This window comes from Lonchura striata, chromosome 8, assembly GCF_050655825.1.
Source record: "Lonchura striata isolate lonStrDom1 chromosome 8, ASM5065582v1, whole genome shotgun sequence".
Taxonomy (NCBI): Eukaryota; Metazoa; Chordata; class Aves; order Passeriformes; family Estrildidae; genus Lonchura; species Lonchura striata.
Window position 1 is genome coordinate 378881 of NC_140710.1, and position 13619 is coordinate 392499.

Consider the following 13619-nt stretch of genomic DNA (forward strand, 5'->3'; position numbering starts at 1 on the left):
TTCTCTCTTTGTAGAGTGCTGTAATCCTTTAGGATTCTTCTCAACAGTGTTTTTGAAATCAGTTGTTCTGTATGGATTCCTGGATAGAGTTTGTCTTTACAACTTTTGTTACTTTACAAAAATCACTTTGAAGAGTTGTTTATCAAAATTCTTTTTGATACATACTTCTATCTCCAGAAGTATTTTAACACTTGTCACCTGCACCATTTTGAAGTGTTCATTCTACTTAATGGTTCTAATTTTTAAGGAGAACATTGAATAGATTTGGAGAATAGGCTCCTCCAGTAGTGGGATTGAGCTAACTACTAAAATTCAAGGGTGAGAATTGAGAGCCTTAACGGGTGACTCAGTAAAAATGTTTGCCCATAAAAGCAAGTAGACTGTTAGAATTGTTAGGAATAGACTGAAGTCAGATAGAAAGAGTCATTATAGGGTTATATAAATTGCGTCCAATATATGTGGTGAATATCCTGTGCCATTCTGGTCCCCCCTTTTCTGGTGATCTGTAGTAGCACTGTAAAGGGTTAGGAGAGGAACATAAGCATGACCAAAACTATGAAATTACTTATGTAGGAGAAACATTTGAGCAGACTAGGACATTTGAGTATAATAATTTGTAACATTTTTGTCAATATAGCATACTGCCATGTTACACAATATAGTAATAAACAGATTGACTGCAAGCTTAAAATAGATAAAAGGAGGTAGTACTTCAGTGTTTGATTAACTTGTAGTGCTCTGTGATGTAGAGCATTGCAAATTTTTAAAGTATATGCAAGGTAAATAGAGATTCCTTGAATCTCAATTTTTCAATGAATGAAAAAGAAGTTCACTCACAGCTATTCAATGCAAAGTCAGTACTTTAAGTTAAGAAAAATGCAGTTGAAAGTGTATGTAATATCAGTGTTGGGGAAATACTACAGTGTTTGCCTTGGTGTTTCATTCCTCCTCACACATGGCCCCTTATAAGATTCAGAGTGTGGGTTTGGTGAATTTTTTTGTTTGATCTGGTGTGGCTGTTCTCATGTGCTCAACAGGTCCTGGATAAGCAAAGAACAGAAGTTCAACTTCAGTGTGCCTTAAGGCTAGAACTTCTCCATAGGGCGTAGTGTTATATATGGTTTTGTTCTGGTGGTAAATTATTTTGTAGTAGAAATTTCTGTTCAAAAAGTTAATTCAATATACAGGTGTTGGCCCAACATTAGGTATTGTGTATGGTACATTTGCTTTCCTGACCATGTATCAGAGCATAGCTTCTTCCACTCGCCAGCATTGCTGTCATACATCTCTTCTCTAAAGTTTTGATTTTTCAGTCTCTTCTGTGTTAAGATATTTTTGTTGCCAGAGGTTGCTAAGGTGGATCTGAATACCTCAGATGAAGGGCAAATAGGATTTTATTAACTGCTGTGTTTATTGTACTGGCATGTGTGTATTTTGATAAGGTTTTTCTGATACAAACCGAGAACAAAGTCTGGCATGTAGTTAATAAGCAAAATCTGCTTTTGAGAAGTTGCTGAATTGTTCTCTAATTTACAAAAATAAATATTTTTCTTTGGGGCCCAGGGGAGGAAATTTTGGCTGGTAGCACCATGTAATACTAGGGATATTCAGAAAAGGAGATCCTTAAGAAAGCAGTGAAAAAGCACTCTGAAGGAGTAATTTGTATTGTAGCTTTGGCATTTGAATGAAGGAGTAATTTTTCATTGCACAGAGTTTTGTTCAGTAAATCTTCATAATCACTGAACTTTTTAAAGAAAAAGTCCCCTAAATCTGAATAGCTAGCTTTAAAAAGAAAAATCAAAATTCTAGTCTGCTGAATGAAAAGCTGCTTGTTTCTTTTCATACAGTAGCCAAAACTTAAAAAATTTAATTTGACCATAATTTTTTATTGCTCTTTACCAAGTGAGATCATACTTCAATTTCTCTTATTCGGGTCCACATTAGAAGTGCAGGTTAGTGGATTAGTATTTGGTTTGTTTTTAATATAGTTTTTTTTTTAATATGTAGAGTAAATCAGTTGGAACTGTGCTAACCAGGATAGCCACATGAAAAACAGATTGCCCATGGAGGCTCTGGATGCCTCAACCCTTGCAGTGTTCAAGGGCAGGTTGGATGGGGCTCTGAGCAGCCTGGTCTGGGAGGAGGTGTCCCTGTCCATGGCAGGAGGCATTGGTACTAGATTATATTTAAGGTCCCTTGTAACCCTTTAACAGTCTATGATTCAGGAGAAAAATCAGAAATTCCTAGCCTGTAACTGCAGAAAGGTGGGTTCATTTACTCGCTGTGAGACACACTTAGCCTGTGACTGGGAGGCATGATCCTTGTCTCTCAAATACGTTGTGAACCTGTGCATAGACGTAATCATAGGATGTACATTAAAGTCAATTTATTACGTTGTAAATGTGAGGTGCTCAATATTTTTAAGTTAGAAGGAAAAAAGCTTTAATCTCACACAAAACCTAGGTAATTTTATTGGTGAATTACTGGTATTGCCCATATGAAATGATTTTAACAAAACTGATTAAATATTAATATATGGAAGATGCTCTTCAAAGGCTGGTGTTAAAAGATTTTATTTTAAATAAGGACATGCTTTTATACTGTTTTATTTTAAATGCAGGTGAACCAAGGAAGTTTGACCCAAAGTTCAGAGGACCTATTCATAACAGGTAAATATCATAACTCTGTTAAATCCTTTTTGTAAACAGGAGTTAAATTTTTTTGTTAGCAAAACCTGTGTATTTGATTCTGCAAGTCTTCTAATTCCAGACCACCATCTTTAATACTCTTGAGGATGGATGATTACTAAGGATTATTAAGCTGTATTCTCTTAAGTCCTTTTAGTTTGAATGCCAACTCTGTGTGCCTTGCAGTGGCTAGTATCTGCTGTCTAACATGTGTAGTGTTTCTGATACACCTCTTTGTGACAGAGCCTCCTACCAGAACAGTCCGGCTTGACTTCACTTAGTTTTATGAAATGCAGATGAAAGCATGTTACCACTTAGAAGGGTTGTTAGTTTACAAGTAGAGTGAAATTGCTCAGAAAGCATCTAAGGAAATAATAGAATCATTAAGATTGAAAAATACCTCCCAAGATCATCAAGTCGAACTTCTAATCATGGGCAAATTTTCAGTGTTTTTCCAGATGTATGGAGCTAAGTTCTAAACTAGCATTTACTGCTCTTACTGAGAAGAACAAATTAGAGAATCACAAGTTATTCTAGTTTTACCGTTCTCAGGAGAAAATTTATGACAGAGGAGAACACTGCAGACTTGTCATAGTATCATTTGAACACACACACACTATCCTTGTCTATACAGGATGTAGTTCTTCCTCTCTGAAAGCTAATAATTTTAGAAATAAATAGAAATACTTCTTTAGGGAGTTCATCCTAATTTTTGAAGTATCTTTATGATATTGCCAGTGTATCAAGCCAAGCTTGAGCAGTGTCAGAACTGCTACTGAATGGAGGCTGGGAAAATGAGAAGCATTGTTTTAGCATTGCTTCTTCAATTTTGAGCTGTTGTCCTATCTTAGGTTACTGTCTTATTCATCCTGGATTCTGTACCACCTTGACCTCACCAAAAGTTTATTTCAGTGAGATGATAAAGCTGTTCCCCTCTATAAAAGTGTCCACACTTGGAAACACATTTCAAGTTCTCCAGCTGTTTAAAAAGTCTGCTCACTTTATCTCTTTTATGTTAAAAATGTTTCTCTGTGAGAGGAAGCATAGATTGGAAAACAGAAAGAATGGCAGATGCTAAAGTTAATTCTGAGGCAGGTGTCCTGTAGTATGTCTTGCCACATACACGATCACTTGTATGATAAACAAACTCATGGGTTCAGTGTTGAAAGGTATTACTTGTTTCAACAATATTTAAATCTGTTTGTCAATATGTTCCATTGTCTACAGAGAAAAAAGCATACACATTTATTTGCTGGTCTTGCTGCAAAAACAGGCCTCAAACATGAGTTTGTGACTAAAACTTTTGCAAAGTGCTGGTGTAGATATCTTACTTAGATGTTAAAATACCTTATGACAATCAGTGGTTTTGAAGGGTCATATTAAACACCTTATTTTTAAAAAGTTTCTTCTTGCCCCTAGGCGCTGCACAGACATTATTTGCTGTGTGATCTTCATAGTTGTCATTCTGGGTTACATTGCATTAGGAGTTGTAGGTAAGTAAACAGAGGTATAGTAATGCCTTTTCATATAGAGGGGAAGCAGCTTTGTGAATGTTAAAATTTTAGATTGAAATGTCCCTTTTGCTCATATTAGTGCAAAGCTTTTCAATCAATAAGTTATGCCTTTCGTAGAAGCAAATAATTATCATTCTGTATCTATTGTAATTCACAGAATCACAGACTGGGTAGGGCTGGAAGGGACCGCAGCGGGTCATCTGGTCCAACATCCTTGCTCAGAAGAGTCATCTCAGAGCATATGGCATAGGATTGTGTCCAGATGGTTCTGGAATATCCCCTGTGAAGGAGACTCCACACCTTGTCTGGGCAATCTGTTCAAGTGCACAATCACTGCACAGGGAAGTTCTTCCTCATGTTCAGGTGGAACTTCCTGGGTTCAGTCCCTGCCCGTTGCTCTGGTGCCATTGCTGGGCTCCAGAGCAGAGCCTGGTTCATGCTCTGCCCCCTCCCTGCAGATGCTGACAGCCAGGGCTGAGGACCCCTCTCAGCTGGGGCTCCTCTCCAGGCTGAACAGTCTCAGCTCCCTCAGCCTTTCCTGGGAACGGAGATGTTCCAGGTTCTTCCTCAGCTCCACAGCCTCTGTTGACCCTGCTCTGGAAGCTCCATGTTCCTCTTGTCCTGGTGAGCCCAGAGAGGGACACAGCACTCCAGAGGTGCCTCACAGGACTAAGCCAGAGGGGCAGGATCCCTCCCTGGCCTGCTGAAAATGCTCTTCCTGGAGGACCCCAGGATCCCATCAATCTCTAGGCCCTAAGGATAAAATGCTGGCTCAGGGAAAGCTTGTCCCCCAGGGCCCCAAGGTCTTTCACCAAAGAGCTGCTTTTCTGCAGGTAATTGGGGAAAGTTCAAAGCCATGTGTTTACTGATAAAAAAAACCACCTCAAAATTTAGTGTGTTCAAAAAAATGACAGTTTGTAAAGTTTGCAGTCATAAAGTAACTGTGATGGAAAATTTTAGGCAGCAGAAGCTAGAGAAAAACAATTTGAGTTGAGAGCAGCCCTGATGAGAAAGAATTGGCAATGTGGATTGATGATGTTTGGGTGTGAGCCAGCCATGTACACTTACAGCCCAAAAAGCTAAATGTATTCTGGGCTGTGTTGAAAGAAGTGTGGCCAGCAGGTCAAAGGAGGGGATTCTGCTATTCTACTCTGCTCTTGTCAGACACCTTCTGCACTCCTGCATCCAGCTCTGTGGCCCCCAGCACAGAAAGGACATTGACATTTTGGAGCAAGTCCAGAGGAGAAGTGCTCTGAGGACTGGAGCACCTCTGCTGTGGAGGCAGGCTGACAAGTTGGGGCTGTTCAGTGTGGACAAGGGAAGGCTCTGAGAGACTTCAGAGCTCCTTCCAGTGCCTAAATGGTTTCCAAGGGAGCTGGAGAGGGACTTTGCACAAGGACAGGAGTGACAGGACATGGGGAAATGGCTTCTAAACTGACAGAGGGCAGAGATAGGTTAGAGATTAGGAAGAAATTTTTCCCTGTGAGGGTGGTGAGGCCCTGGCCCTGGTTGCCCAGAGAAGCTGTGGCTGCCCCATCCCTGGAAGTGTTGAAGGTCAGGCTGGAAGGGACTTGGAGCATTGGATTGCTTTCTTAAAATTTAATCCATATCTTAGTACAACTTACTGTGCTTTGCATTTTAGTATTTCATTAGGGAATCTACTAATCAGTATTCTTTAGTGTTGATCGTCAAAGTATAATGGTACTTTAGAAGTGATACATTTTCATGATAGCTAATTTTAATCATTAACTGTGAACACTTGACTAATATCTTAAGAAGTATTGTGTGTTTTGCAGCTTGGGTGCATGGGGACCCCAGGAAAGTGATTTATCCAACTGACAGCTATGGGCAGTTCTGTGGTCAGAGAGATACCCTCAATGAGTGAGTATTAAATCCATTCACATACCTTTTTTACTCATGCACTGTGAACAAGACCTGAGGTTTCAAATCTCTGTCCATGAGACAGTAACATTCTTACTGTATTTATTCCAAATAAAATGCAGAAATGTATTAGTTCTCCAGTGCAAATCCAGATCCAAATTATTACTGTAATGCACTTGTTTGTGTCATTTAGAGAATATTTTTGTAAGGTATCAATATAACTTAAAGATTGTGTCAGCAGTTGCATAGAGTGACTAGCTGGAACAGCTTCTAGTTGCCAAAGTTTGGGTAATTCATAACCTGTTGAGTAATTCTTCATCCACCTTGGAATAAGAGAAGTCTTAAGGCATTGTAGCCTGGTCTATAGTTTTTCTCAACAAACATCAAATAACAGAAAAGTCTATAGTGAAACGCTCTTGGTTTTTTTTCTGTACCAGTAGAGAGGAGATTGAGTAGTCTGGGAAATGGGCAGCTGTAACCACATCCTCCTTGGATAAACAGGAGGTAAATAGAGCCAAGTGGCTCTATTTACTTGTCTTGGTTTTTCAGTCATTTTGGATTTTGAATTGTAAGAGTTAAATTAGTTGATACCAACAGAGTACTTACACATGAAAATAATTGCTCAGGGAAGAAAGATGTTGCATCTATGGTTTCTCTGAAAATCTAAGTGTCTGGGTTAAATTCTAAACAGAATTTTTAAAAAGGTTTGCTTTTTCATTCACCGTCTTCCTTTAAAAAGGTAAGTTTTAGTCATGCTTTATGCCCTTGTCACTGTCAAGAAGCTGGATGCTATATTATAGTTTGATAACAACTCTTTGCTGCTTCTTTCTTTCTCCATTTAGTTTTCTGTGGAAAAAAAATGAGGAAGCCACTGTCCAAAGGGCAGTTCAGAAGGGGAGGAGCAGGAAATAGAGACTGGAACAGAAGTAGAGCTAGGACTATATATCCTCTAAAATTTTTTTTTACAGGGAAACAGGCTAGTGAAAGAAAACCTGTTCCACCCTCAGACTATTCTTCACAGCAATTGTTGGGAGAGTCAAACTTCTTGAAGAGGGAAAACAAGGAGGAAAAAGTTGTAGTGGTGTGTCTGTGTTCCCCTCACTGCACCGCTTCTCTACTCCCCACCTCACTGCCAATTTGTCCTTGTCCCCTCTGTTGCCAGTAGGAAGTAGTGGACAAATGGCTTTGGGAGTCTCAGACTCACAGCTTCCATATCCTGTGTGATGTGGAGAGAGGTGTTTCTCTCTGAATCTTACCATTCACTCCCATTCCATCTTTCTGTTTGTTACTTTCGTTTTCCCTTCAGTTATTTCTTACACCGTGGTTTTCGGTTTGTATTTACAAATGACCCTCCCTATATAGGATTGCTGGAAAATAATACAGCTGCTGAGACTGCATTTTGGCATTTATTTGATACACTGAGGATATTCTAATAAAAATATAAATCAGAAGACACATAATAGAACCTATTAGAAAAGCAAGAGTGTTTATGGCAGAAGGCCAGGATATCCCTCTGAAAGAGTCCCTCTAGTCCCTGGAGTGGGACTGAGGATGCACTTGTGAGGCTGTTGTCAATACCATTGTTTTTCAGATTTTCTCAAAGTAAGCAGTGTGAAAGACTAACCCAGAGCTGTGGTATTCAGAAGTCCCCAAGGATTTAGCCTGAGACATTTTTCTTGGAAAGTAATCACAGTCTTCATGTTTTGAATCTTGTCCTTGTAACAAGTATTTTCAGCTATCTCACTGAGGAGTAGAAAAGGCAAGTTAGAAACAAAGCCAACACTCACAGCTTGTGCAAAAACCCATATGAACTCCAGTGAATGCCGTGCAGTCAAATAAATTCTTTTTGTATAATCGTGAAAGTCTCTGTTAGACCTCTTAATGTCTTCTTTTAATCTGTCCATTAGTTGAAGTGTAATCTCTAAATTTGTTTTGCATTCTGCAGAGCATAATGTGCTAATGGAATACAACACAGTTTCATTATACAGAATACAGACCTAATTCTCAGTGGGTGTTTTCATGTGTTACATATAAACTTTATTTTCTGTTGTCAATACCAGCAAGTGGGCTAAGAAAAAAAAATAATGGTTTTGAGCAGCTCACAGATCATAAATACCATCAAGAAACTATTGAAAAATGATATTTCAGTCCAAAATGGTATTCTACTAATTTAAAGAAAGAGTAACTAATGGTAGTGAATTAGTTTTGCCAGGATGCATCTTTTCTTAAACAGTGCATAGCAGAATCTACCTCAGTGGAAACAAGTTAACTTTGTAAAAAATGTCAGGCAGTTGAGTTAATCCCAATCTTATAAGGAGTTTGAATGTGCAGTGTTGCTACATAATGGCTTTGATTGCATAGCCCTATTCAGCAATTGGTGGGAGTCACATGCTGATGGGAGAACAGAGGATATGTCCCAGACTGGGGGATACAATGAGATGTAGAGGCAGGACTGATGTTGAAGCAGGACAGAGAGAAGAGGGGCAGCCTTGTTAATCCAGGTACCCTTCATTGTTAATACTGCCATCCTGCTGACAAGACAGAGCTCCCACTGTGCTGCATTGCCTTGGTGAAGGTCAGCGGGGGCTCAAACACTGCTTTGTGGAGTCTCTTACGCATCACAGAAGCATAGAATAGTCTGAGTTGGAATGGACTTTAAAGCTCATCTCGTTCCAACTCTCATTCCACGGCCAGGGACACCTTCCACTAGACCAGGTTGCCCTGTGCAGCCTGGCCTTGAAGACTTCCAGGGATGGGCAGGCACAGCTGCTCTGGGCAACTTGTATCAGGGCCTCACCACCCTCACAGCCAAGAATTTCTTCCCAGTATTCCATATGAACCTACTCTCTGTCTGTGGGAAAAGTATTCCCTGTTGTCCTATCTCCCCAGGCCCTTGTAAGTAGCAACTCTATATTTTTTTGTAGATAGCAACTCCATATTTTTTGTAGACTCCCTTCAGGTTGAAGATTTTGTAGGCTCCCTTCAGGGAAAGCCATATTTAGGACACCCCTGAAGCCTTCTCTTCTCCAGGCTGAACAATCCCAATTCTGTCAGCCATTCCTCATGGGAGAGGTGCTCTATCTCTCTGATCAACTTGGTAGCCCTTGTTAGCCCCATAGTCCATAGGGGGACATGTGCACCATTTCTTGGGGTGCATATGCAGGGACATGGCATAACCCTGACTAGGTGGCTTTGAAGTCTTGTTTAAAAAGGGCAGGTCTATTGCCATATTCTCTTCACGAGAGCTTTCTGATAATTTTCTGACATTGCGAAGGCTAACAGCACATTTTGCTGTCCTCAAAACTCAAGTCTTAAAATCAAGAGATCTTGGGGTCCTAATTTTCCAGCAAATCCAGACATAAGTGACAGCTGCCACAAGGCTCCAAATTCCAGTAAATGTTAAACAAATGGGACTGACAGACTGAACCTTATTTATATGAAGTGGAATCTTGTCAGTGTTCTTAGTAAATGCTATTATATTCTGTTTTCTGGACAACTGCTTTTAGTTTCCAGCCATAAAAAGCTTCAGATTGATTTTGGTGCCACCTTCTGATCAACAAAAACTAGGCAGCTTTTACAGTGAAGCATTTGCTGATGGTGAGTTTGCATGCATACCCAGGATGTTGGTGGCACAGAGACTATGATGTTTTTGCAGGGTTATTTTACAAACCTCACCCTCTTGAGGCAGGACTACAGCTACATGGATTGTTTCAGCTTCAAATCATGCTGTGGAGAAAAGCTTGTCAAAATTATCATTCTTTAGAGAAAATAGTTCTGGTTTCATAGATGTCTTGATGTGGAACATTCAAGGTCTACTTGGGATATTTTTTTGTCTTGTGTTTGCAATATGAATGTTCACAGTAATAGAATTTAAATATCAATGTGTGCTACAAATTTTGGAATGGTAGACTGTATAAGCACCTATGTTTATGATGACAATTATCTTATATCCATTTCCATAGGAACAAGACCATTTTGTTTTACTTCAACATTCTGAAATGTGCCAGCCCCGTAGTGTTAATAAACTTACAGTGCCCTACAACACAGGTGAGTGTAGAGATAAAACATTTTCCCTGCATCTTAGTCGTGATGCTTAAAAATAAGACGTTTCAATTTAAAAATTGTTGTTCATTTCCTTTAAAATACGTTTGTTTTATAAATGACTTGTAGCAAGCACTCCCTCTGTAGTGTGTGATGGTCCGAAAAATGAAATGGAAATGGATGAGGTTGTGTAGTTTGGATAGGAGTAGACCAGAAAAGTTCATTGACTTTATTGCAGCATATTTTTATTTATGAATTCACTGCAGGCAGCTATCCAGTAGTATTCAGTGCATGCAGAAACTACTGATTTATACCTAAGGTTTTCAAAGCTGGACATGTTCAAGAAACTGTGTATATTGCTAGTGACAGGAGTATCTGGGTGTGATTAGAGCCTATGGCTCTTTGAAAACCGAAGATTTTGAAAGCTTGTTCTTGCCTTAGGTTACAATTTTTACTCTGTTTGTTGTGCTATGGCTCCTCATGAAGTTGTGAAATAAACCAAATCACTGCATTTGTGTGGGTTAAGATTAACCTCCTGATCTTTCTTACAAGACAATATTCCTGAGCATAAAGCATAGAAATCTCCAACAAGAAAGAGGAAGAACCCTCTTAACACTGACTAGTTGCTGTCAGAATGAAAATTTGCTCCATCAGCTGCAAATTTGCTTTAGGAATTTCCATCTGTCCACATGGAGACATTGGCACTGTTACCCTGCGGTCTTTAGACTCTTTTGCTAGAGCAGTTCAGTCTGTTCAGAAATATGAGGTCATTGTGTGGAATTTGACTGGTGCTGTGGTCAAGATGGCAATGGCCATGAATCAAATAGGGTGAACTACTTGTTGAAGGAGAGTTTTTGGGAGCAGAGTAATTATTTTGTTCATTTTCAAATATGCAACAACTCCAAAACTAAGAATGCTGTTTTTTAAATGCTATTTGTTACTGTGGGTAGTTAAATTACTAGTCTTTTCAAAAAATCTTGATGAAGAAATTTTTTTTTTGATCATTCCTCTTTTGAACTGCAAACAGGGTCCTTCATTCCTGACCTATAAATAGCAGGAGAAAGCACCCCGAAGAATGAATATGAGAAGAGCTTCAATACTTGAATAAGACTAGATGTGAAAACTGCTATTACAGTCCACTGGATCCATAGACAGCACATTTCACTGCCTGTTTTATAGCTAGCAAACAGTTTATAATAAAGTGTGTACTTGTTAGTCACCTGTTGCCCCAGCAAGGACAAAACTCTTCTTTCTTTTTTCCTTGGCCTGTGGGTAGTCCGTAGGACTGAAATACTCATATAGAAAGACCCTCTTGCAGTATCTGCCATGTTCTAAGGATTCGTACAAGGCCTCTTCCCAAAATTATTTTTATTGAATTACTTATGACGGAATGCCCTTGACATGAAAGACAGTTTTTGTGCATGATGACTCTCTGGTACTTGGACAGCAGAGCTTTGCGAAGGGTGTTTGGATAGCACAGCTTTGGAAACAAGCTGCCTTCTAGGAAAGGCTGAAACTTGCTGTAAAGATGGAATTCAAACCACCTTACAGTCTTAACATTGAGGAGTCAGAATGTCTGTCCTTAGTGTGGTTCCAGGGACCAGCAGAACCTTCAGAGTCTGTTTATCGGGACAGCCACTTCTCCATATTCTAAATCTAAATCACAACTTCTCAATCGATGCATTCAATAAACCCCGGTCCTCACCTGATTTCTCATATAAATCTAGCTTATAAGAGCTGTACCTTGAGTCATGTCAGCATCATTCTTGACATAGGCATCCCCTGGCTTTGTAACTCTATTCTTAGTCCACAGTTAAAAGTCACTTTTGAGTGATTTACACCTAACTTGACAGTATTTGTAGAGATGTAATTGACTGAAGAGGTTGTGTAGAAGGATGGAACAATAGTACCCAAGACTTTGGATTTTAGTGAGACTTTCTTTAAATAAAGTTCTCCTTATACAGCTAGTAGAAAGAAATTGCATATATCCTGTGGAAGTAACTGTCACACCACCTTGCTCGTATATACTGCTGCTGATAGATGTAGAGGAGGACCTGAGAGGTTTTTTTCTTGATGCCCAAAAAATTAATACTCTTTTCAACAGACTGAAAGCTCTTCTTGCCTATCAGAATGTGTAGAAGCTAAGAAGAGACAGAGAGGGGCTCACGCTTTGAAAGTGTTTTCTATCAAAGAATTCTAGGCATACTCATTTAGGGAATCAAAAGGACAACATACTTTTCTGAATCCTGCTGTAAACATTAGTGAAGGCAATGGCATTTTTCTTGCTGTTTCATTACACCGACTTTCCTTACCATTCTCTACCCAGAGTGTGTCTTTACTGACTTTTTACTTTTATTGCAGCTTTGTGTCTCAAAGTGCCCAGACAGGTTTGCAACCTACATTGATGTTCAGGCTTCCTACAGATATAGACCAGATCAGTGGAATTACTTCAGACAATTCTGCAAACCTGGTTTTAACAATCCTCGCAAGGTGTGTATGTATCTGTAGATGACAAAGTACTTTTTTTCTTCAAGCAGTATTTAATATGCATGATTTTACTGAGCTGCTGATGGAATTTGTGGTTACCCTAAATTCCCACAAGCTGCATTGAAGATTTGAATTATTCTGATTTCAACATATAAGGAGATGTCCCATTTATGTGATTTGACAGTTGTTTAATCCAGGCTGAAGGTCTTGAATGCACACTAAACCTCCACTCTTCCAAAGATTGCTGTTAGCTTAAAAGACTACCTGCAGCTACTCATGTAGTTGCAGTACTGTGGCAAGCAATATTATTTAGGACTTAAGTACCCCACAGCAGTAGAATGGAGTGTCTCAAACCAATTCTTGAGGCTCCTTAGTCATCTATAGCTATTTGGAAAGATAGCTAAGAAAATTAATATGTCCTTCATGTAACTGATTTTGCGCTCAAATGTACTGCATTATTTCTCCCATCTTTAAAACATCTTGCAATTCAGCTATATTGATTGGGTTAAATTCTTACTTTTCTGTAACAGAAAAGGTGAAGGGTAGGCAAGGAACAATTGTCTAGTCAGTTCTGGCTTAGATGCTGATCCAAAGGTGTTTTCTTTTATGTCAAAAGAAAAGATTAGTCTTTTTCCAAATCACAATGACAGTTTGGATTCTCACTTAGATATCAATGTATCTTGCAGCTCCACCAGTGAAATCTGGGGAGGAGGCTACAAAGCCCAGTTTGGGGCATTCCCTCAGACTAGGTGAAAAACAATAACACTTGTTACACTGTTATGCCATTATTGAGCATTTCTATTTTTCCCCTTTTTAGTCTGTTACTCAAGTCCTACGTGATGAAGATTGTCCTTCGATGATCATTCCAAGCAGGCCGTGTGAGTGGTTCTACTTCTTATACACATTTTAGATTGTGAACATTCATATTAAAACACAATTCCAGTCAGAAATGTGTTTTGCGGTACCATCACTAGGAGATGTTTTTCTGACATTCACATCCATTCAGTTT

The 13619-nt window shown here is 39.2% G+C and overlaps 1 protein-coding gene across 7 annotated transcripts in view; it reads left to right on the forward strand.

Moving 5' to 3' along the window:
* Positions 1-13619, forward strand: part of SLC44A5 (solute carrier family 44 member 5) — a 66173-nt gene that overhangs the window by 26290 nt on the left and 26264 nt on the right. For all 7 annotated transcript variants that reach the window (XM_085586059.1, XM_021542586.4, XM_021542588.4 and 4 more), the window contains exons 2-7: positions 2621-2669; positions 4107-4180; positions 5998-6082; positions 10045-10129; positions 12485-12613; positions 13428-13488. In XM_085586059.1, the coding sequence (XP_085442185.1) occupies positions 2621-2669; positions 4107-4180; positions 5998-6082; positions 10045-10129; positions 12485-12613; positions 13428-13488 (483 nt within the window). The remainder of the gene's footprint in view (positions 1-2620; positions 2670-4106; positions 4181-5997; positions 6083-10044; positions 10130-12484; positions 12614-13427; positions 13489-13619) is intronic.